This window comes from Harpia harpyja, chromosome 12 (assembly GCF_026419915.1).
Source record: "Harpia harpyja isolate bHarHar1 chromosome 12, bHarHar1 primary haplotype, whole genome shotgun sequence".
In the NCBI taxonomy this organism is placed as follows: domain Eukaryota; kingdom Metazoa; phylum Chordata; class Aves; order Accipitriformes; family Accipitridae; genus Harpia; species Harpia harpyja.
The window spans coordinates 4,511,577-4,537,415 of NC_068951.1; the positions used below are offsets into that span (position 1 = coordinate 4,511,577).

Below are 25,839 nucleotides of genomic sequence, written 5' to 3' on the forward strand. Positions count from 1 at the left end.
GCAGACACACACTGCTCAGAACCCATCTTTGATGCCTAAAACCCAAGCAGCTTTTAAGGCACCGATTTGAAGTTCACAGCAGTCCCATTAGGGACAATTCTTTTTTTTTTTTTTTTTTTTTTTTAAATTAGCCTATCAGGAGCTGCTGTATGTGCAGGGGACAGCTGAAATCAAAACCTCATTCTCGCAGAGTAGCAGGGTCCCAGCCCACAGGCAGGGGTGGGAGACGAAGGGTCACAGCCCTGCAGCTGCACCCATGGTCTCAAGGCAATAAATAAATACCCTGTGCTGCCCACCCATGTGCAACTCGGGGACAGGGGCTCCTGTCAAGGGGCAGCATTTCAACAGAAATGCGTACGTTAATTCAAGCGGCAGTAATTCCTTCCTTCCCTAAGACTGTATCTCACTGTCTTGCGGTATCTACAGCTCTCAAAGTGCAACAGGGAGGCAGGTTCCTGGGAGAAAGCTGGGGAGTCCTGACCTACATGTTGGGTCATCACTTCCCTGGGTTTCAGTTACGGAGTCACAGAGGTGGGGACGGCTCTTCTCCACCATGCAGCCGTGTTTCGGCATCTGTTTGCAATGCCTGAGGAAGCGAGGCCTGGAAGGCATTTACGCAGGAAAGAAACTGTCCTGTCTTCAGGCACTGCAGCATCACTTGCCTAGCAAGATTCAAAACTCCCACCAAACCCAGGGCCTCCATTTAGCAATTTTTTGGGACAGAATAGAGAAAACACTGCATTACGCCTCCACAACCCCATCCTTCCCACACAGCTCTGAGGAGAGGAAGACAGCGGCCATCCATAACTAGCAGGCAAACCGAAGGAGGCAAACATCTATTTGCACTCGCTGGAACTCAGCCAGGACGCAGGCTCTAGCAAAACCGCCATCAGGCTGCGGAGGAGCCCTTAGGCTCCCACGGCTTCGCTTCCTCAGAGAGGAAGGAGCCAGCACCTGGAGCAGCGAGCTCAGTCCCTGGGAGGATCCGGCATTGCTCTGCTTGAGAGCTGGCACACTGCCACCGCGGGAGCGTGGTGCTGAGCACTGCGTGGGGAATGCGTAGGAATCAACCTGCTCTTGGCATACACGTTGTCATGTGAGACCAAGCACTGTGTTTTACATTCAACCCTTACTAAAAAAAAAAAAAAAAAAAAAAAAAGTATCGGTGTTTAAACTACCTGAGGTGAGAAACTCCCTGGACACCTGGGCTTTTGGGTTGGGGCTCTTGTTGGGTTTTTTTGGTAAAGTTTTCCTGTTGTCTCACTTCCCCTCCAAATAATGCTTCCTACATCAACTCCTTTTAAGGAGCAGACACATGTATGAATAACAGATTAAAGCCATTACTGCACAGGCCCTCTTCACTGCCCACCCTCCACCCTGGAACTTCTTGAAGGAGAGGAAAGGGGAAGCACATCTCATCCAGCAACTTCAGGTTGACCATGCCCCAACTCTTCTGAGCAGAGAGGCCATAGGCTTGAGTTTAACCCCAGGAGAAGGCAGAGTAGCAGCAGAGGGAAATTTGAGAAAGGATGGGACAGAAAAACAACAGTCTTTCTGAGAAGGACGCAGGAGCTTCTTGCAATAGTTTCTGCCACAAGCAACTTTTTTTCCTTTGTGCAAGCACACTGAAAACAATCTCATCGTGACACTTTAGACAGGCGCGCGAGAGGTTTGCTGTTCCTGTGCTATTGTTACTTTGACCGGCAAAGTAAAAGCTCCTCTGCTTGGGAAGGTGCCTAGGACCCCTCTCCCACAACTGGTTCAACTGCGGCAGGATCCCCATAAACCTGCTTCCACTCTGCCCTGTACCAGAGTGTATCCCTGTTGCCTCAGCTGCACCAGAGTTCAGGACACATAACTCAGCTCTCTGCCCCTTTCTACCAAAAACTGCCTTGACTTCTTGAACCCAAAAGTCATAAAATATGACAGCCAATACAACTACTTCTTACCTGTTCTGCGCCCACCATGCTAATAGGTTTGCACTTGAAGAGATGGTTAATGAACTTGGGAATGAAGGAGCTGCAGAGAAGAGATACAAAATGACACAATTACATGTGAGTATTTGGAGTCATTCAGTCTTCTGCGGTAACAAAGCATGCAAAAACAAACCAGGATGGCTTTCCACAAAGACACTTTAAGTGCCTGGTTCTCAAGCTGATTCCAGACACATTAAGTATACTAAATAAATAAACCCCCAAACCCTAGGTACAATTCTTTTGCTTTAATCCACACTGATCTCAAAGTTAATTGAGAAGTCGCACACATACCCTATGTAAATAAATTGCTATAAACTATATATGAAGTATTACAGTACAAGGTCAAGAACAAGCAAACAAACTATTGTCCGTAATAAAAAACCCAACATGCCAGGATTAGTATAGCTATTCATGGAATGGAAGTATCTTGATTGTATCCAGAACCTACATTTTACTGCATACAAGTAATTCCATAACACGCATATTACACTCTGAACTTGAGGTCCAGCCAAGGCTGGAGGTCTGCTGGGCCCTGGACATTCACACAGAAAGGCACTCTTCCAGAAAGCTTCTAGCCAACACAATCAAGACAAGAAAAAGTTTTGTGAAAAGGAAAACACCATTACCCTATTTTACTAACGTGGACTTCAGACTCAGAAAAGTGACTAAGTTACGTACACTCAACTGGGGAGAATTTGGCAAAGACGGACGCCCAATATTCGCCACCTTGGACAACTTACTCCAGAGCATCAACTTTGGTCTTAGCTTTTTGCTTCTTGATTTTAGGCTTTGTGGTAGTTTCACTCTTCAGTGAGAAGCAGATGCTCCCTTCTAGCACAAGCGCTGGCTGAGCACCTGCAAGACCAGATCCTGCCCCACCTACCCTACTGAGCTGCAGCACCAGGAAAACTCAGGAGCTGAATGCAAGGAGAGGGGCCAGCATGAGCAACACAAACTCCATCTCTCAGGACCACACCACTCATAGTCTTGTCTTCCTCCTGCTGCCTTGTTTTTAATGTACTCTGTCTGCTTCTTTCACAGAGCCTTCTTTGGCTGAATGCCTACAAAGCTCACGTTTCCAGGACCTTGTCCATGACCTGGTGGCAGGTCTTAGATTTTAATGGCTCTGTCCTAAGTTCATGTAAGTCGGTCTGTTTTCTGTCCTTTTTGAATGAAGCACTGTTTATGGTGACGATCTAAATTCAGCATGGTTTCCCCCTTGCATCTGTCAAGCTATTTGTTTCCTTCCCAAGAAGCAAGGAGCATGGATAGCATCTTGTTTGTCCTGCCACCTGTTTTCCAAGCCAGCACATTTATTTTTTGCCCTTTCTCATGGAAGAATGACAAAAACGTAACTCAGGCACAGAGCATGCCAAGCTGCTGAGCAAATTGAAAGAAACGGTTCAAGGAAGACTCCTTCCAAGAGAAGGCTCCTTCCCTTCCCCTTCCCTCAGACACAGCCACGACCTCTCTCAGTGAATCATCTTTTCCTGGAGAGGTGTCAAGGAGAACAATTTCAAACTACTGTTGAGAACCAGCTACTGGGCTGCCCCAAATAGCTTTGAATTTGGCCACCAGAGAAACAACCTTGGCAACAAAATATAAATAAGAGGAGGAAAACAAGCCCTGTCTCCTCAGGCACAACAGCATTACAGCAGAGATGTAACTTATCCGTTTTAGAAGTCCATTTTTCAGGTGTACAACTAATTCACAGAGGGCAAATAGAGCGTGCCAAGCACAGCTGGAGCTTAGGTGATCCTATAAAATGATCAATCGGTAGCAGCTTTGGATGCAGCAGCTTGCTACAAGCGGAAGAGCGCAAGAGATTAATTGTACCTTTGATCTTGCACGTAGGTCCAACTCTCCCTCCCTCTGTAAGGTCAGGCATGGTGCTAATGCTCATGTTGTGTATGAGAAACAGGGCGAGCCTTTCTTTCTGCAGGGTGGCAGACAGGCAGCCAAAGGACCCCCTCCCCTCTTTTTTTTAATCTTCTGTATAACCACATGGTCTCCCATAGACGGCATTCTGTCTTGCAAGAAACAATTCCCAGGCCCCTTAGGATGGCCACCCACAATCAATGCAGAAGGGTAAAGCGACCTTCCATCCCCACATGCCTGTTATTTCACGCTGCCTTATTGGAAACAGCTTCTCAACTCCAGCAGGACAGACAAGACAAACCGAAAGATCCAAGGGCTGCTCTGCTTTTTTTTTCTTTTTTTTTTTTTTTCAGACTAGCATTGACCATCAAGGGCAGTTGCACTTAACTGAAAAATCCACTTGAGTCTCTTGCCTAGGCTGGACTCAGCGCTTGGCTCTCCTAGCACACACCAGGCAATCCTGATGCGAATAATACGTGCGTATTCAACAGTAATGCTCTGCACGAGATTTTGTACTCTAAATGCCTTTACTCCCTGCACATCCACAGAGCTAGATTGGATGCCAGAATTCATTTACAGTTTCAGCTATAAAACTGAATCCAGCAAACCCTCCATAGAAGCAGACAAGTCCCCAGTGTAATAATAAAGCAGTGCAAGACAGATTAGGAACCTAAAGCACAGAAACCACAGCATCTGAGAGGCTCCCCTCCAACGGGAATGGCTCTGCCAAAGCCTGTGTTTTCCTAATCCCCTGCACTGATGATGCATCAAACACAATGCCTTGCTAAGCAAGGCAGACAGAGGTGCAACCACAGTCTGTCTGTCTGATGGGAGATGAGCTACTGCAGGACATCATTCAAAGCATCCTGGTGTCACTGAGTCACTGCAGCTGAGAAGAGTTTTGCTTTATGCTGTCCTCCGAGGCGGTGACCAGCCCTTGCAGGCTTGCCCAGGCTTAGCTCAGCCCGTTGCTTCAAAACCTCCAGAAGCTTCTTCACCATGATCTTCTTCCACCTAACTCCTCTCGCTGAAAACACGACGCAAAGGCCAGAGTGACTGTGAGGACGCCTGCTGCAGTTACCCACCACGCTTGGCTGTCCATGATGCACGAGCCGCTTTTCTGGCGAGGGGGAGAGCTGTTTGTTTCTCCTGTCTCTCGGTTCTAATCTCTTCCTCATTGATGTCAGGTCACAGACTTCCCAAACACATCCCGGCATAGCAGCCACGGCTTCGCTGCTGCGGTTTTTGATTTCAAAGGATAAGGATCGAGGTGCAGTGAGAACAGAGCCCCTCACCCTGCCTGCGAGTGCCTCCTGGAAAGCCGGCTGCTTCTCACTGTTCCAAGGGAGTGAGGGTTGCATTTTGATCAAAACAAAGCAAATATGACAAATTAGGTTAGAGGATTGATGCAATTTCTGATGGCCATTTTTCTTCTTCCAGACTTGGCTCAGATCCCTCAGTTTTAAATTTAGTGACTTTAGATGCCTTCTCCCCTGTGGTCCTGTAACTCAACACTAGTGCTTTATACAATCCATTAATGCTGAGAAGTGGCTGGCAGTTCAAAAAGACACAGGCATTAACATACAGAGAAGCACAATGCCTGTTAAAAGGATTTTCAGCGTTGTGGAACACACAAAAGGCCAGGTATTTATACTGGGCAGGCCAGCATATTCCATAAGAATTCAGAGCTTCAAAAATACAAATGTTTGTATGCATTAAAATGTCGTAAGCATTTTAAGTAGATCAGTGCACCCTTACCACTGGGCTAGTTTGCCTCAAAACCATGTTGTACAGAAGGACTCTAAATATGATCTGGCAAAAACAATCTTCAGGAACCAAATTTCACTTCTACGCCTGATCCATGGAACAGTGAATTGAGGACTGTGTCTTAATTTTAATATGCTGTAGATCAGAGCTGTACCTGTCTTAAAAAACGTTTTGAAGTGGAGCAGTAGTTTTGCAGGTTTCTGTGCTCTTCTATGGAACAAGCTGTGATGAAGGCACTCAGCTTAGACGTGAACTTTTCTCAAACGTGAGAGCTGGGTATTTTATCCGGAGTTTACTTGGTATGTGCTTAGCAATAAAGTTAAAAGGGAGGCAACTAAGCTGAGGTATTAAGAGTATGCTGTGAACAGCTGAGTAAATGGGGGGTTTTATTTATCACCATGTTAGCAATATAAAATTCAAGCGTAACCACATAGAAGGCTTAAGTGCAATAAATTTTCACCAAGATAGCATTTCAAACAGTGATTATGGGCGACGTCATAGTATGATTTATCAGTAACTGCTCCTTAATGCAAACTAATGAGTACCCTGAGATAGAAAGGGGGAATGAAACTCTCAGGCCAGCCTCCCCGGTGCGAAAGCTAACAGTTCTCAGGAGACCCTGCTGCATCCTTCCCTGCTGAAGCAGGAGCTGAAGCTCCAGCCTCAAACCCACACAGTAACTGCCAGGCCATACAGTTTATTTCAGGATGATTAGCTTATTACAGATGAATGAAACGTTAAGGTATTTTAGAGTGACACATGATATGCATGGTACTGCTCCCAAGTCTACCAGCATAGTCACATGCAACACCAAAAGCAGCAGCTACAATTGGCAGAGCCCTCCTGAGGGTTTTTCTTGGGGCATTGGCATGCAAAGCTCAGCTGGCCACAGGCAAGCAGGGAAAGGTTCAAATTATCTTCCCAAAGAACTGCATTTTTGTTTCAGACACATCATTTCCAAGTTTGGATGTCCAAGAGACGCTGGAGAGCTGTACCCTCAACCCTGAATCCAGAGGCAAGGGGCATTTCTGTCTCATCTTCCAGTTCTTTCATGCTGCTCAAGTCACTTGCCAGGAAGACACTCGTAATATCCCCCAAAATCTGAATGTATATTTCCCCTCCTTACTAAATTATTTTTGCATAAAAAAGCAGCTTTTAGACTCTGAAGGTAGAATATACTCATCACACATGCCCTCCTTACAACAGTGCTACAGCTATTAGAAAAGTTATTTTGAGGCAAATGATGCACTAAATTTCTCAGTACCTGGAAGCACTGCAGCCTCTTATCACTGGAAGGAAAATAGGTTCCCATAGCAAGAATCATGTCTACATTCAGACATTCAAAGTTTTTTAAAGATGTCCAACCCAAAACTTTCTGTACTTGGCAAACAGTAGACAGTGATCATCACAAAAGTTTATGGGGTGGTTTAGGCACATAAAGAGGAACCAATCAATACAAATACCTGAGAAAATCTGCCTCAGCAGGAAACTTCAGACATGAAATTGAAAAATCTTTTAACCTTGCCAGCAGCTGCTGGTGTTTGCTGCCCTACCCCACCTCCCTCTGTGGTCTCCTTGGATGGAGAGGGTCTTGACCCAGATACTAACAGCCACTGATGCTGCACACTAGAAAGCAAATAGATTATCATGCACAAACAGACTAGTGAGAACCAGAGACCTCGATAAACTCTGTGCCATGTTGGTAACTTACTTTGCAAATTTTATACAGAACTGAGTGAAATACTTTCTCGTGGAGGCCAGATTATCGCGGATGATGGGGACGTTCTGTTTAATGTGGAGAATCACTGAGGTGACATAAGGACTCTGGTCACCAACGTGTTCCACGTTCTGCCACTGCATCTGCACAAAGGGGAAAAAACAACCAAAAAGACTGCTTAATTCATTAAGATTCAAGCAATAGGTAAGGAAAACTGTACAAACTTCCTGCCAAAAGATCTCTATGGAATCATCAAGAGACTGCCTCTGCAATTCACCACCAAGGTCACGTTCTTCGTCACTATACTGATTGAGCAAAACCCTTCCACAAGATACAAAGAAAACCGAGAGCGGCCCTTTCTGCACCAGAGCAGAGAGAGACTGTGACCGGTAACCTACACAAACGGAGACCAGTAGGATTAAAAAAGCTTTTGGAGCACGCCAGACTGCCTTGATATTTAACAGTTTCCAGTTTGCCGGGATGAAGTGCCCATATAAATCTTGATTACAGGCATTTGAGAAAATATCTGCAAGCTTGCAAAGTCTGGATTCCTGTATGGCAGCCAAGACTTTAATACTGGTAAGACTGATGACAGATAGATGGAAGAGGTAGAAATAGTCTTGAAGTCCAAAGCACTCTACACCAGCGTAGCTCACACTGAAAATGCTTCTGGTGTACAAGCTAGGATGCCAGCTTCAGCTCATCCCAAATACATGTAAAAAAATACAAAACAAGAAGAGTTACTCAACCTCCCATTTTGTTTTCATTTACCGTCAGCAGAAATGCAAGAGAATAGCCCCTGTGAGCCAGATGTGAGACTCCCTTGACTTTCTCTGAGCCTTATTTGCAGTACACAGGGAGTACACAGTATAAGTTGTGGGGGGGGGAAAGAGGTAATTGGGTAAGGCCTGGCCAATCATCCATCTATATAACAAAGTCTCACTGAGGAAAACGAGCATCCGAAAAAAGCACTCTTAGCCATGCTACTGTTCAGACACTATGCACTCTGCAATGTGCTCCAACTGTTTGAAGATGCTGTTCCTCATGCTTAAGATGAAACAGGAGGAAAACAGATATGAAATGAGGATAGGAAACAGGGCACATGTGGAAGATGAGCTTTTTCTTTTGAGGAGGTGTTTGTCCTCAAACTTGTTTTCTCAAGTTCTGGATTTTGCATGTAGTTTTTTATTCCTGGTTTTAATTTAATTACAGCTACTTTGTCCACTGCAACCCAGCTGATTCAATTCCATCCAAACAACATGCAGCCTAAGTGACTTGATGGGCAAGAGAAGACAAATTCTTTGCAAAACCACAGTGTCTGAGAGAGTCTACATGTGTCCTACCAAAGCTGTCTTCATTTAAACCAAACAAACAAAACCCCAACCTCCTCATCTCAGATCACCTGGGTAGCTAGAAAGGATATCTCTCTCATTACCTGCTCTACAGGTTTTCATTCCGTCTTATTCTCACTTGGAAGATTGCTCAAGAGACAACTGCTTTTCTACTTCTCATGGTACTTGTCATATCCAAAAAAGATACTTTGTGCCTGTTTCTCTGACAGACTCGCACATTCCCAGTGCTGGCTCTTCTCGATAGACAACGATCCTCAACCAACAGACCATCCCCACATAGTGGGAAGAGCCAGAAAGTGGGAAGGGACTGCTGTGTTGAATTATTGCAACAACAATAGAACAGTAGCTCTTTCATTTTGTTGGTCTTCATTCCAAAAACAATACTTTATAACCAAACTTTTAAAGCATGAACAGTAAAAATAGTCCTTTGTGTGCATGTATGTGGGTGTGTTTCACCCAAAAAAAACCCCAGTAGCTGCAATGAAAGACATAGTACACATACTGAAAAGTAATCAAAAGAAATATGAGCCTAACTCTTCTGGTAAAGCTTTGTTCCTGTCATTTTAAATTTATTCTTCTTTTTCCCTTGTCCTATGTTTTTCTTGGGATATCCACATAGTTTACATACACAAGCCGAAAATGAGCCCAAAGAACAGGAGCAGCGAGGCCTTGCACTCGCCGGCCAAAGGCAGAAGCCCAGCACATGGGGCACCCCGCAGCACCCGAAAGACACCCGCATGCCGCAAGGACTCGGGGCGACGCGGCTGCCTGCAAGGGCAGGACCTGAGTTTGAAGACCTGGTGCTACCTTCAGAGCTGGTTTTCACAACAAAAACACCAGACCATCAAGATTTTAGGGCGCTTTCTTAAAAAGGGGAGGAGAAGAAAGAAACCCTGAGCAAAACTGGGGTGGTTTGACATCTAACGAGAGCTGCACTACCTTCTGGGCATAGCGGGGGCTCAAGAGCACTCCTGGGTCTGCCTGGCTGTGGGTCCCCATGTCCCCACATGTCCCCGTGTCCCCAGAGAGCTGGGAGTGGGATGGCAGGGCCAAACGACGAACCACCAGGTCCCTCCTCCAAGTCCAGCACTGTCATGGGTCTCCAGCAAAAGGGGTTGCTTCGTGATTTAACGGAGGATGAATCAGTGTCCAGGTCTCCCCGTGCTCAGTAGCATCCCACTGCCAGCTTATCCTAACGATAAGCTCCGGACTGGGCAAGGGGAGCATCTGTAACCACCGGGTCAGCACCTTCTCCCTTGCCCTTGTGTTGCTCATGCAAAAAGAGGTGAGAGGGAAAGGAAAGCCACTGGGTGCTGCGGGCAGCAGATACTGCTGCCTCTGAATCTGCCTCCGTTGTTTTCTGACACGAGTTTTGGTTTGCACTGTTGCATGCTGCACCTTGTTTGAGGGCTAAAATGCACTCATGCTGACTTTTAATTAGCAGCTGGCAGCTCTGATTGCTCTGCTCTTGGGGTTTTCCTTGTGTGTATTGCAGAGATTATTAAAGCTCCGTGTTTAAGCGCTTGCTGTTGTCCACTCAGTTGTAAGGAAGTAGGAAATTGCAGCTGTGCCAAAAGGTTTTAGCAAAATATAAAAAACCAGCAAGCGATCAACATGAGTCACTAAAATGTCCCCCAGCCCCACTTACAAGCACAGTTTTACATATAAATTGATGTTTAATTCAGCAAGTAAATCAAGCCTTATCCAGTGCAATCCATAAACTTAATTGGGGCAAAAATATCCCATGCAGATTAGCAGTTCCCTCATCCCAACAATTAAAAGTAAAGCACACCAGGCAATTTAAGCACCTGCTACAGATCAGTACAACACATTCACAGTACTTTGTTATCCAGAATATGACTACAGGGGTTTAGGGCAAATTCCTACCCCACATCCCAGCTCCCCGTCCTACAGCCATGTTTAATCATTCTACACCTGCTGTAAAGTTTGAGTAAAGATTATCACCTACAATTTTTGTAATATGGGGCTTTCTTGTCATTTACCATTTCTTCCAGAATACACAAGGTAAAGAATCAGGGAAACTGAGCACCGTTCCCAGCTGAAAGCAATATTCACGATGCCATTTTCTGTGTTAAATCTCTCAAAGTGGCCTGCAGCCAAAGTGGATTTAGAGGTTTAAGTATTTCTTAATTTACCTCTATAGTTACCAAACATTTTTGCAAGGAAAAAAAACAAAATCAAGAGACTCCAACAGAGGACTGGTGATGTTCAATCTTGCAGGACACCAGAGTGAAGTAAATGAAAAGAAGCTAAACAAAGGAAGAGCCCTAATGGCGCAGGGGTCTTGAGTCAGACATGCCTTCCCAGTAAATGAAAATTGGAATGGATCAGCCACGCAGTCTTTACTCCTTTAATATAGACTGAAATTTTACACTTCCAAATACTAACTGTGCATTTAAATAATTATATGTGTTTCTTATTTGACTGTCAGAGTAATAACCCAGCCCTAAAGGAAAGGGAAGAAGAGGGTGAAGGAAAAAAATCTCTTCCACCAAACCCAGGTCTAGTAAAAACCACATAAAAGTGACTCTGTCTGATGCAAATAGTGGAATGTGTGCACAAGTGACAAGTATTTATTTAGCTAATTTCATAACACTTAACTTGTTTATATATCATCAGTCCCATCACATGTGCTGCATTTTACCAGTGTTCCAAAGACAAAAATAAATGGCCTACCAGCTGCTCCTTTCTCAAGGTTGTGGTTTACTTGGGTATAAACAGTCAGAGCTAAGTGATTCAAATACTACTACACTACGTAGGTTCAGGGGATCTAAGGAACTGACATGGCAGACACGCAACACCTGAAGTGCTGAGCCCTTCCCAATGGTGTTATTTTACTGGAAAAAAAAAAAATCCTCTTTTCATTTGGAACATGTACAAGCTCTATTACCAGCTGCATTCCACTTCAAATATTAGCTGGGGGTGGCGGGGCTAGTTACAGCTGGAATACATCATAAAGCAGAAAGCTATTAAAATTCATGGCAGCGAGACAGTGTGTTGATCCTACAAAAATGGAGCTCTATGTTTAATATTTCTAATTAAAAAAATAGTTCAATCCACTTTTGTTGTCTTCACCTCTGTCTAAAGCAGTCTGGGTTTTCACAATACTTTGGCAAGAAAACACAGTTCTGTGTTTCAAACGTATAAAAGCCAGCAGTGTAACTGCAACAAAATCCTTAAGCACTAATCACATGGGCCTCTCTAGGAATGGCTCCATATGTCCTTGAGAGGATCACAGAAGCAATAGGGCTCAATCTCAATTCCATATTACCCTTTGAGTACCTCCATTTAATGGCCACAAACAAGCAGGCTAGTAAAACTCCTTGTCAAAGAACACAAAGAGGATAGCAAATGAGAAGGTGTATTTGAAATTTCATGCTAACAAGTTTTCCCAATTTTAAAGGCTCCACTGGCATTAGGAGGTGAAAGCGAAAGCCTTAGATACTTACAGAAAGTATATTTGTTATCCATGTATTTTAACATGCTGCAAAAGAATGAAAGCTCTGATATGAATGATAGGAGTTTTTGGAGTGAAGGATATATTTATAACTACAGCAACTGCTGCTCTAAGAAGCAAGAAGAAATCAATAGATGGCTAAGTCTCAAGGCAGCATAAAAGGATATGTCAATAGTGAAATCAAGCAATCAAAGCAAACAAGGACTCCACATGGATCTTAAGACTACCTCTTCCCGAAACAAATCCATCCCCTACCTTGCTCATGGCAGTCAGGGCAGGGTCACAGGCTGCATCCAGGTCCTGCACTAACAGCTGTATGCTGTTGGAGATTACACTGCAAAAAAAATCAAGCACGAGTTTTAGAATAGTACTCAGCAACACAGTGCCAGAACTGGCTTATTTGACTGTGAAAGGAGGAAAATCATCTACTAGCTGACAGTAGCGTTATGCTGTGAATACATATGGCTAAAACTTGTACTGAGAAGAAGCCGGGAAGATCTGCGTGCGGTTCATCAGGAAGCTACACAATGGGCTTTAGTGTAGAGAGGACATTTTTACAGTTCACCTGTCTCTGTTTTGACACATAGAAGGGGCTGGAGATCAAAGGTGTCAGATGGGGTAACCCCCACCTTTGCATCAGGAAGAGGAGAGGAGAAACCCCTGAGTATCGAGCCCAGACTGGGATTTGGCTTCAAATTTAATCCAGTCTGCATAAAACCAACATTTTATCATCTCTCCACTTATTCACAGTCAATATTCTACTACTCACAGAAACTTGCAAAGAGGATTTTAAAAAGTACATCTGTATGAGTTCTGAACATGTCTCCCATTTGAGAAGATCAAGGCAGATGTCTTATTTACACTATGTCTAGGATTGCCGCCATCCATTGTTTGAGTTTCTCAGAGACATATACCAGACTAAAGAACACATTAGTCAAACACATTTCTCTTCCTGCCCCCCCCCCTTTTTTTTAAACAGCATGATATTGCTTAGAGACATATTTGATGCCACCATATTACAATGTGCATAAAGGTGCAACCGATCCTAAAACAACAGCCGAGAAACACTGTCTGCAGCAACTCAGACCACCCTCAAGGGCACGTAACCCAGTACTCGCGTTACAGGCAACTTCTGCTAGAACTAATAAGTGACTGTGTTTCACTAAGTAAATACGGTTTTTAAAAACAGTGTAAACTTTAAATCTGCCACAGATGCCTGTTTACAACTTTGGGATTATATATGTAAGAACTGGATTTTACTTTTGCTCTTTCTCATGATGGTAGCACAGATGGGAATTGCAGATCTGTAAGAAATCTGTCCAATGCTTCCTCAAACCATCTTTCCTCCCCCTCATCTTCTTTGTGAAGTTCTGGGTACTACTCTGGAGTTCACTGTTCAAAATATTTTTAAGTGTCCACCTCCTTGTCGAGATATATCACCCACTCTTAATTCTGCTGCTGGGATCTGAGTGTTGTTCTTCACCACAACCCACAGAGGTTGTCTATTCCCTTTCCTAGAGCTCCAGCCCATAAAGACTGGAACAGGATGCCAAGTAAAAGACTGTTCTTTCAGAGCAATTAATTTGTTTGTAAAGCCAAATTCATCCAAAATTAGTTGGAAAAATTAGCATGGGAGATGAAGTGACTACTGGCTTCAAGTTTACATGACCTGAAACTTGCACTGGCATAAAAAAAGCCTGCGACCATTTCTGCTGGTGCCACTGCTTCTGGTGGGCGCTACAGGATTTACTCCCTTGGGGGATTCCACCAGCTCAAGCAATGCCAAAGGAGTGAGACTGAAATAACCGTCTCTTGGGCACAGCTGACTCCTGCAGGGCAGCTGCTGGCAGTGACTCGTAGGAAAGAGTTGTGGTTCAGCACCAAGGCAAAACACAACCCTCTCAGTGGAAGGAAAGCAACTTCATCACTAGTCTCCACATGTCAGGAGTCTGTCTGAAGCTGGGTCACAAAGTACAGGCTCTCACCTGAAAACCACAAGATTGCAAACAGGGAGACAAACCTATTTATCTACTTTTCAAAATAAATACCTCCTGTAGAGGGGTAAGGGTGCAGCAAGAAGCGTGTTGCAAACGCAAAGCATCATGACATGCCAAGAGGGCCTGGATCCTGGTTCTGCTAGAAGCCACTTCAAATCTTTGCCCCCGGCAGCATGTAACAGTACTTCAGCAGCAGTTAATGAATCCTCACACAATCCCTGACAGATGCACAGAAGCTGATAGATTGGGAAGCTGAGGCCATAAACGACCAGTATAGTTCTAGTACAGTAAGTTCGTACTATAGCAAACTCAACGCTTCAGGCCTTCGAGGGGTCTCTAAATGCTGCCCATAATCTCACAACAGATTAATAGGGCAGGGAAGTGGGAATCATGGATTTCTGGATTTACATGACAATAATTTTCCTTCTGTGGAGCTTCAAGGAAAGCTCATTATTTTTCCCACATTTCCTCAAAATGCTTAGCCACCCCAGGGGTAACCCCGCCCCCCACTCAGAGTCGATCGCTTTATACATATTTGGGGTGGTTCTGCACTATCCTTTCTGCAAATGAAGAAACACTTTCCAGGGTGTGTAAGCAGCAACATTTTATCACTTTAAGACCGTGCCTAACAAGACATCAAATCCCAGAAGAAACAATTTGTTTGGTATTGAATGAGCAAATGCCAGAGAAGTTTATAGCTATGACTTACACTGACAGAAGACTGGACAAAGCGCTATACTGGAACAGACTGAAAGTCAATTAAAAAGCCTTTGTTACAAGATACATCAGGCTTGTCAGTTTAACTTTAAAGCTGTCCAAACCAGCAAATGTGAACTATACGTTTAAACAATTTCCAAAACACATCATACGGGCTGCCTACAACCAACCACCTCACAAGGCAGCCACTGTGGAAACTGAGCAGTGACTCAAGGTAGCTGGCTCCTGCCGAGAAGGTCACGAGAAAACACAAAACTCACCCTCAACTTGTCCATGTTAAGAAAATCCGATCATATGGCATATTTTATTTCTACTCCCCAGCTACCTTGCTTGCTTTGGCTTAGTGGACACAGCAACCCTAGCTTTTGGTCAGGGATTCACTCTTAAAAAGGTCTGAGAAATATCTAAAGGGAAGGGAGTTTCTGCAACCTGGAATGGAGCCCGAGACCATGTGAAAAACCTGGATGGAGATTCAGTGGGATCCTGCCCACTGGAGCAAGAGATGAGAAATCACAGGAAGGAAGTCTTCTGAAAAAAATCTTACTGCTATCTGGGCTGAATCTTCGTTTTATGGAGAAGGAGAGCTGGTGATAGGGATTATTTTCCCAGCTTTGCCAAGGTTTTCTTTTGTCTGATGTGAGGCAAAACAATTATTTTTTTGCCTTGATTTCCTTCTCTCAAAAAATATTCAATCTGTTTGTCAGTGGTGGAAAGGAGAGGATGTTAGAGAGGAATATTTTTAGCATCGTTACGTGAAAAGTTATTTTAATGAATGATAATCTTCTCTCAATTATAATCCCCAAATATAAGATTGGATCAGTCTTTTATGTCCTCTGAAATGGGGTTTGATCATACTGACAAGGCTGCTGATTAACAGTGGGAAGTTAAAGCAGGAAGGAATGTACTGAAATAGCTTCCTTTCTTGAAATGTAACAGCCACCTCACAGAGCTGCCAAGATGCAAATGATGTTTCAAATGGAAACTCACTGTTTCCTTTCCCCTTTCCAGTGCTCTTGTTCCTTTGGCTAGGACGATGGGGAACAACTACATCTAAAGTCTGTACTACTGCTGCTCTCGTTCTAGCCAAAGGATGACTGTTCCTTCACCAGGGAAATGCCTATGCCTAGGCTGCGTATCTGGGTGGGTCCTACTGCTGGCTGGGTCCTGCGACACTGGGATCTTGGGCTTGCATTACTCCAGCACCATCTGGCTGACGAACTAGGATGTTTGATATATTCTGGGAGGATGCATCTGCTGAACATACATGCTGAAAGTGTCCATCTCTCCCGTCAGGTTGATTCTCTCCACTAGACTTGCATCCACTTTTTCTTTGAGTTTCTCTTCCAACTGTTAGGAAACAAAACAAGCAACAGAAAGATCAGATTTCTTTCTTGGAATGACCATTCTTGAAAACTTACGTCCTGGAAAAGTCAGCTTCTTAAAACCTAATCTGTGCCCAGACCATATCCAAAACTCAGCCAGTGAACACTGGAAAACTCCCCTTGTTGGACACCCTGGACATATTGATCTGCCAGGATGGCCTGTGGTGGCACCGTGTCCTCAAAGAAGTAAAACTCCAAGGTCATATACGTAACTCTAGTATGACATGCTAATGTACTAGCTTGACACTGTGGCACCTGTCCTGCTAATAAAGATGTTTTTCAACACCCTGCCTGTGCCCAAACTGCAGAGGAGGAGGATTGCCAGTTCTAGTGGTGGAGAGACCTTGATACAGCCAAACATCACAGCTCATCTACTAACCTATGGCATTTTGAAAGCACCTGAATGCAACAAGCATTGTGGCTGCAAAGCATATCAGCATAAATACCTCCTCTCTTCACTCCACCTTGCCCCAATATTTCACACAAGCATTGTCCCAAACCTATTCTGAATTACTGTTTTTCTTGTTTTTATAAGAGGGAGATCATGAACCATGACAAGAGTCTTTTTTTTTTTTAAAAATTTGGTCCTCTATCCAAAACAAATTATGTAACAAGTATAAAAGGACTGAATCCAAAACTGACGTTGCAGAGCTGGATTACAAGCAAATTACTTTTCTCAGGTAGAAAAAGCAAAATCACTACTTTTCTTTCTTTGAAATATAGATTTAATAATGTAGAGTTCAATAATCAATGGGACACTGTGTGGAGCAGACACTACTACAGATATTTTAGTACTTCTGACTCTTCCAGTCTCCACAGCAGCCTACCCCTGAAGAGGGAGCAGCGCTGCATCTCAGGACAGAAGAGGGGCTGCTGCTGGGTGCAGTCTCAGAGGTGCTGTAGAGGAAAGCTCACCTGCTGGGTGGTCGCCAAGCAGTACTCTGCAGTACTTAGGATGCTGCAAATGAGGCAGAGTTCTTCTAAAGTAAACTTTGCCACTTCAGAGCCTTCCTTTTCTTTCAGCAAACTAGTGATTGTGAGCCCACCGCTGCTGCTAGTTGTCCTGGAAAAAAAACAGACAAAACCTCTAGGGCTTTCAGGTGTACAGACACACACACTGCAAAATTAGTACTAGATTTCAATGCCATAAAAAGCCCTTATGACTACAAAGTCCAATGCCCTGTGCAACACAGGTCAGTGGCATTCTACATCAAACCCGCAACTGCTATTTTGGTTAAGGAAGATCTTTTAGAAAGACAAACAGAACTTTGTATCAAGTCTGTAGGCAAAGGACAACTCACTCATTCACAACATGCTAGATTAGGATGCAAGTGGAATACAACTTTCCCCAGCTAGCTTCACCTTCACTGCCAGTTACTCGAAATCTAATTAAAGATTACAGAAAAATCTCAGTAACTATCAGGCAGCTTGTCATATTTATCTTCTCAGTCTTAAACAGATGTCAACATGCATTTGAAACTTTGGTAACCTGTTTTAAAAACTGATGATATCAACACAGTAAATTATAGAAGATGTGGCTTCTTTCCACTGTCTTCCAGTGATTCATGGCTGTGTATCAACAAAGAAGGACTCAGAACAATTTAGAGTCAGGAAATTCCCTACCTCTCAACTCTTTATAATCCAAATCCATTAAAAAATAGGACAGTGATATTTATCTTGGACAGCAAAAATGGAGCACACAAAAAAATGTGTATAAAGAATGCAACTGAGGTCTGATGGAGAATGCACATTAAATTTATCTTTCCACTTGTCTGCATGTAACCCTCTCCCCTTCCATCTGTAAAATATTTTACTGGTTTCAGAAATTCATTCTGCTGCTCCCAGGTTTACAAGGGAAACAAGCTGAAGATGGTAAATAGCATACAAAATTATCTGTAGTTAAGGTTGGCAATATCTGAAGGAGCTCCTTTAGCCTGTATACTTATCCATATTGGTGTAAACTCATAATGATTTCCTTTATTTTCACTGGATTTACATCTAATATTCTATTCATACATCTATACAATGTTACAGAGCAGAGGGAGTTACAGGTAAGCACTTTAGCAAAACACAAATAAACCACCTTCATTATAAATTACTATATGTATAACGTTGAGCTAAGGCAGCTAGGAATCACAGTATGAATTGGTTACCCAAGTAGCAGGGTAAGTACAATTCTGAAAGCCAGACCTCTCTAAAGAGACTTGGGCTGGCATTTCAAAAGGAATTTCAAGAAACTGTAAATCTGACTGCTAATCAAAGCCAAATATGAAGCTATCCTCCAGGGGCCCTTAAAAGAAAAACAATCCCGTGACTGTCCATTTGGTCTCTTGCTGTTTCTCAGTGCAACAAATTGAACTACTGAGAAAACTGTGAAGTAAATGTAGTCATATTGCTGCTATGTGGTTTCTTTGATGGTGAAACCTAAGCGTTCACAAGCATGTATTTATTAATTATGTTTACAAAGCATCTGCTCCTCACTGGAATGTCTCACCAGACAGTGCTGCAGCATTTGGGAAGTGAAACTCACTTGGGCAGGTTTCCAGACAGAATTTTCCAGGCGTATTCCCGAAGGTACTTCTGGAATATGGTGGTCAGGGCTATCATCGGCTCGCCTGTGCTGAGCTGGGAGCACTGCACCATGCACTTCTTGTAGTACACAAAGAGGTCAGCACAGCTGGGCAGGACGGCTCCTCCTTCGTCCACATTGGGTTTGGGGGGACCTTGAGCCTTGAAGTCAGCCACAAACCTGTCAATCAGTTCGCCGAGATTTCTGATGAAGGGGAACAACAGAAAGATATTTTAGTATGTTGGGGGAGGAAAGGGAGGGAAGAGAGAGAATAATGCTTAAAACCAGATGCCCTGCCTTGTGACACCAGCAAACACATTCAGATTTTAGCAGTTGGGTATTCCACCCTTTCTTATCTCCACCCTCTCAGCACAAAGCTCATACAATAATGCGGACTGAACTGATGAGTAACGACCTTTTGTACTCAAGAGTTTTAGTGGCAGCTTCAATCTGTTCTCCAGTCACATATAAAAGCTCACAAGTCTGCCAGGACTGGGTTCAGCACGTTTGATGCAAGTGCATAAAGCGTATGCTCAAGTTTCATTCCTGGCACTGGCAAAAGTAACAGTCGGGCTTCCCATATCAGCGGCCTCTGGAGCAGACCTCGGGGAATATGGCTTTTAAAGGGATGTGCTCAAAATGGTGTGCCATTTGCTATTTCTTGGTCCCATTTGGATACCACCTGGTTTTGCACAACTTCACACGTCCTTTAAAGAAGTTTTATTCAGCATGAGCACAAAGTGCACTTCCTACTTAAACTCTTTTTAAAAGCACAAAAAGCCCTCCTATTGTCTCCAGTGATTCATTATAACCTGATCCTTACTCAAATACTTTGGTCTTTAGGCAACAATAAACTTCACTCCACCATTTCATCACAACAAAAAGGCTTTTTAGCATGGCAGAGGGCCAGAACCATCAATACAGAACCAAAGAAGTCTTCTGATCTTGGGGAGTTCCTCTGGTCCTACTCCTCCAGAGACAGCACATCCGTGTCAGGAACCAAGACCAGCTCTCCTGACACCGGAGCTCAGCTAAGTGGAGTAACCTTTGCCAGACGAACTAAATTACAGCAATAAACCTCCTCCCCCAGACACAGAAATACATACAACCTTCCACAAGGAAGTCTGGCTTTTGAGGAATATATAGACATTTCAGATGACAGAGTGGCACTCCGCTGACCAAAAGGAGTTGTGAAGTTCCTGTATTTTATATTCCCATTTCCACTACGGTCTTAGCTCCACTTCCCACAGCTCTCCCCTTCCCACAGCACAGCCTTCATCCCTCTCACAGCTGAGTGTGTAACGGCTGTGCTGTGCCATGATCCAGGGTACCGAAGTAAAAAGCCAAATTGTTAGAAAGGGAATGGGAGAAGAAAGAATCTGAACTGTAACTCCCACAAAAAACTGAACTACCTTTTTTTTTTTAAAAAAAAAAAGGCATTATTTTATAGTTAATGTATTATCATTATTTTTCAGAAACAGACTTATTTGACAGAATTGCAATGTTGTCCATAGAAACGAAAAACCTCCTTTAAAAGCCTCTCAAAGAGTTTCAACTTGGAATGTTCTCCTAATCTTAGGCCAGCTCACAGGGCACCCAGCACAACACAAGAGTTCATGCAAAGAGACTGCATTAGGGTCTCCTGGGATGGGTACGGCGTTACCGCCAGCACCGATGGCACAGCGGCTAAGACTCTTCAGCTCATTCTCACTTACCTCTGCCAATGAAAGGGGAAAAACCACACCAAAGACGAAAACTTTTCCCCAGTTTCTGTCCTTTCTTTCTTTTTGTCTTGTGAAAGAGAAAAACCACTCTGATTCCAGTTTACCAAAGAACTCACAACACCACACAAGTAGAAAAGGTGACCTGTCTCTTTCCTGATAAACTTACAGATCGCTGCACCAAAACGGTTGAGTTCCTACCATGGATGATCCACTGGGCCAAACTAATCTACAGAAGTGTGCTTGCAATACCAGGGCTTTAAATCATGAAGCAAGGCTCTTTGGCTTAAGCTAGGCCCATAGGCTATTGCAAAGACAAGTAGCTCCCCTTTTCATGCTTATTGCTTGCTGCTTTGAGTACTTCACATAGCTCTGATTCCACAGATACACACGGTTCCTCGGCTTTGTTACAAGAACTATAAAAACATCAGGCTGCTCAACTGACGTGATAAATCTCTACACTGGCATGAGCAATTGAACACTGAACCGAAGCATTGATTGTATTCGACCACAGTGAAGCAAAATATACCTCCCCCCGTAGCTGTAGGAGAGCCAAACAGATGGCTGCTGCAGGAGGGCTCACACGTGCTGCAAGCTGCAGCATTCCTTCAGGTTCTCAAATAAAGCGGACGTGGCTTGCTCCTTGTCAAAAGTCCCACTAAATTAAACAGCTGCATTTCCACCTCTGCATCTGCGCTTTGCTCCATCTGGGCAACAAAGTGGAGCTTTCTTAGCATTCACCAGCCACTTTTTTTTTTTTTTTCATTCTCTCAGTCTCAAGACACAGTGAGGAATATCAATGGCTTTTGTTTCTTTATGCTTACTCCACATGTTCTCTTCTTCTCTGAGGCAAAGTGAAATGTATCTACGTTTTCCCAGTCCCCCAAGGTCTTGTCAACTGGGATGCATGAGCAAATGCAGCTGTCCAAAAGAGCTGAGAGAGAAGCACTAGAGCTTCATGCTTGTTCTGATCCAAACCTGGACAAACTGCCTGTCAAAGGCAGGCCATGAGGACTGCTCTTATTTCAGCATGGGATTGATACAAGCAAAACATCAGAATATCATGCACTAAGGGAACTAATATATTATTAATGCACATTTCAGTTGACGTCAATCAAACTTTCACATTAGTCTTAGTTGGCCCAAATACAATACAAAGGCTACCAAACTTCATGTGGTACAATGGGAGCACAAAGAATTTGGCAGAAAAAGCTACTGGGAGATGAAACATGGAGAAGGCAGAGCTACACAAAATGAACATTCTCTCTATATAGGCTCTGCAAAAAAGCTCACAGCAAATTCCCCGGTAATGCAGATGTGGTATTTCCTAACAGTAGCATATTTATTGGGAGCAAGAACTCTCCAAATCTAACCAAGACGAAAATATGAAATGAAATCATATAAAGGGAATTTTATTCTGGTTCTTAAATCCTTTCATTCCTATATTCCTCTTTCTTTTTTCTTTCACCCAACCTATGCAGTGTTTTTTCTGCATCTCTGGCAATCAGGAGAGGAACTAGGCAACTCCTCAGCAGCATGAGAGAACACGGTGCTTAGTAAGTCAGTCTGTTCAGTGATGTGAGCAGCTGGTATCTGTTGGGCACTGGGAAAGGGCAATGGCATTGACACACCTGGACCACTCGTAGGATAGTTTCCATGGACTGGGTATTTTGGAAGCCCCTCTGCTCACGAAGCCACAAACACAGATCACAAAGTGCCAGTTGTCCGAACAATCTGAATGCACACATGCATTTTAGCACACTTAACCATGGCTCTGCATACTCTCATCACTGCAGACCTGACAGAGCTCTTCCTTCACTCCAGCAGAACAGCTTAGTTCACATGTGTACGCTCCCGTTGCTCCGACAGACCACAAAGAAGAGGTAAAGACACATATCCCGAAGGGGCAGAAATGAAATCTGCTTTGCTGTTAAGAAATCTGATATTTACACTGCAGCTAAGGGTGGAGAGCAGCACCTTTAAAGTCTTTCTTTCAGGTGTCTCCTCTTAAATTGCTACAGATTTTGGCACTGTGTTTCTTTAAATGGGTATGGAAACAATTTTTCAGAAGAAAAGGTCCAGGCTGCTTTTTGCCACAGACTTAAGGCAATGATGAATAAAACTGCCACACTACTCTCACTATTCAGAGCCCAAACATACAATTAATTATCTAAGCAACTCCTCATTTTCAGACCTCAGCAACAGATTCCTCAAAAGTTCAATCAAAGGGGGAAGAAGAGAGAAAATCATAAAGGAAAGCGATTTTTGGCAGACAGGGGCAGCACGGGGAATACTGTGGCAGTTGTTCTTTGAACGCCTTGCAGCCTGTGGCTATAAAGCTAATATAAAACGTCTCAGGATTGTAAAGGAAAAGGGAAAAAAAAAGCAACTGAAAGAGCTAGGAGCACAGTGGGGTAGAATTACCAAAACGGGGATTAAAATGGCCCCCAGTGAGAAGGGAAGAAATATTCAATCAAGTTGGTGCTCAGTTGGCAGAGGGCGGGGGGGGAAATATCTGTTTCCCTCTGTTACACTGCAGAGCGGAACCTAAACCCAGCATGACAGACCATTGTGCAAGGTTTTATTTATTTATTTATTTTTAAGCATAAAAGGTTGATGGGACATGGGAAAGCTTTTTCAAGATGGCTATCTTGAAGTTTGGACAAAATCAGGACACTACGAGCCTCAAGTTATACACTCTCTCGTGCGTAAGTCCTTGGAAGATAGAAGGGCAGAGACAGATGAATTACATGAGGCAGGCACCAATTTCTCCTTTCCAGCCACTAACCTGCGCTAAAAGACTGTATTGAACCTTTTTCAACTATCTTCTCTCCCAGTTGGCACTGCAGTTGTTACAGAGATGTTATTTAAACCCTGGTGTGAATCGAGGTGCACAAGAAAGTGTGTTGAGAGCTCTAAAAGCTTCTCAGAGCTCTAAGCTGAAAGCTCCTTTCATTCAAGTTATTTTGCTGCAAGTCAAAGAGGAAGACGAAGAAGGGTTCCAGGGATTAAAGCCCCTGACAAAGTCCCAATCTGTGAGCAATGATAATGTTATCTTACAGCCAGCTCATCTACAGCAGCTTTCATCTAAGGATCTCAAATAACTTATTTCTATACAGCAAATCTTGAAACTCCTCTACCATGAAGCCACATGTGCATTTTACAGAAAAAGCAAACCTACTATTTGTGGAAGACATGAGACGAAAGGCAGGCATATGTCTGCAGTGGGAACTGCAGAGGCAAGAGAAGCAATTTCAGAAACACTAAGCCTCTTCCACAGAAAGGCAGCAGGCATCATTCCCGCAGGCCTTTGCAATTACAGACAAAACCAACATCCATAGCCCTCTGAACGCTCATTTTTGCCCAAGCAAAGGTCCTGCTCATTCTATCTTCCTCGAACCATGAATACTGCTACTGATGAAATTAGAAAGCAGACTTCCAAGAAATTAATTTTCTGCAGCTTGAGTACAGAATCTAGTACAATCCAACTGTAATACACATTCAAAAGCAAACAAACCCAAAAGAGCATGCTGTTTACTCACTTGTCCTGGGACTCGATATACACATAAAGGTGAGGCTCAAAGCACTTGGAAACAATGCCATGAAAAGGGTTGTCAGGGACCTTCGGCTTCTTTGGCTGTAAGAAAACATTTAGAGTGTTCGTTTCAAACCTGCCTTGTAAGACCTAGAAGAAACAGTAATGCAACAGCACAGAAGGATCTAAGTCTTTAGAAATATTACAACACAGAGATTTGCTATCAAATAATCAAAGGCATATAATTGACAGTATATACAGGGTCAGTATGTCTGAGTCTTCCCTTCCTCGTACAGGGCTGTTAGTATTCCAAGGAATTATCTTTTCACTTGTAAAATATTCTTATCCTTAAAGAGAAGGCTGCTCCATGCTAACAGATTTCAGTAGAAGAATCTTAATGCAGTTTGTAAATAAAACCCTGCTGAACCCTTCAAACAGTAACAAGACTCTACTAGTCACCTCTGAAATGAAACGCAGCAGTTATTTGGAAGCAACATGGAAAAATCCCGACATTTTAGAACATTAAGGACAATAACTCAAAGTTACAGACTTCATCTGGATGAATTTTATTTAGATAAACAGCACGTAATTACTGGAGGAGCTGGAATTATACAGGCAACATTACAGGACTGCCTTCACCGTGAAACATGTTTCTGGGGATGCAAAGACTTCTATTTTAAAATCACATTTAGAGCATTAAGCACATATGCCATTTGGGAGTCATCCGGTTTACTCTCATTTTAGTTTAGTACTGCACTCTACACAGTGGCCAAGCACATTTCACTGAAGCTGCTGGGACTACTCATATGCTTAAATTTGTGCATGTTTAAGCACCAGGCTGGGCAGGGCCTTTAAGCTCATCTTTGCCCTACAGCTAGATTTTTAATTTTTTTTTTTTTTACTGATAGACAATATTTCTTGTTGCTTGCCAGCAAGCTGACAATTTTTCACTGCCTGCAAAGAGCGCTGCAGTGACTCTGGAATGGAATTCTTGCCTCTCTCCACAAAAAGCCAGGATCAGCTCCCAGCCAATGAAGATACGAATTTTTCCAGTTGAAATTTTTTTTTAGCATAAGAAAAGCAAAACAAGAGAGCCTAAAGAACGTACTCTCCTAAATGACAGAGGAGGTGGCACAAAGTCATTTGCAGAAATAGCAAAGAATGACAAGGCAAGCATTTCTCAAGTGTTCTCAGAAATAATTAAGACTCAAAGACACAACGAATACTAACATATGGCTGCAAACCTAAAGTGAGCGAACGGTTTTATGGAGACCAGACCACCTCTATGAGACTGGCTTCATTAACCTTCTAAGAGCATGACTGGAGAATGTAAGTTTTTACAGCTTTGGGACAGAGCCACTACCCAGCATTCTCCGCCCAAGCCCCTTTGCCAGTGCCTGCCCGTTTCTGCCGGATGCACACACTCATCGGAGCCGGGAGGAAAAACAATAGGTGGTAATTACAAAAACCTCCTAGTTGCCAAGTTTCCAGGACAGCAGCAACACAAGGTTGCAGATTCATGATGTTTACGATTTACCAGGCTGGAAGAGCCAACTCCTAATGCAGGACTGGTTTGCTGTGTGTGCGCGTGTCTTTGCATCATGCTGCTCCCAGCATGTCTGGTGGAGAGAATACTAAATCTTTTAACAGTAGCAGTGAAGCTGTATTTCGAGTGTGCAATCCTGTCCAAAAGCTGCAGATGTTTAAGCTATTTCCTCCTTGAGTTTGATGGAAATAATAAAAGGTTACT

At 43.5% G+C, this 25,839-nt stretch overlaps 1 protein-coding gene across 3 annotated transcripts in view; it reads right to left on the reverse strand.

Moving 5' to 3' along the window:
- Window positions 1–25,839, reverse strand: part of VPS53 (VPS53 subunit of GARP complex) — a 69,474-nt gene that overhangs the window by 8,958 nt on the left and 34,677 nt on the right. For all 3 annotated transcript variants that reach the window (XM_052804661.1, XM_052804660.1, XM_052804662.1), the window contains 7 exons: window positions 24,097–24,191; window positions 18,795–19,037; window positions 17,180–17,327; window positions 16,147–16,229; window positions 12,424–12,502; window positions 7,333–7,481; window positions 1,950–2,019 (listed from right to left, as the gene is read on the reverse strand). In XM_052804661.1, coding sequence (XP_052660621.1) covers window positions 1,950–2,019; window positions 7,333–7,481; window positions 12,424–12,502; window positions 16,147–16,229; window positions 17,180–17,327; window positions 18,795–19,037; window positions 24,097–24,191 — 867 coding nt within the window. The remainder of the gene's footprint in view (window positions 1–1,949; window positions 2,020–7,332; window positions 7,482–12,423; window positions 12,503–16,146; window positions 16,230–17,179; window positions 17,328–18,794; window positions 19,038–24,096; window positions 24,192–25,839) is intronic.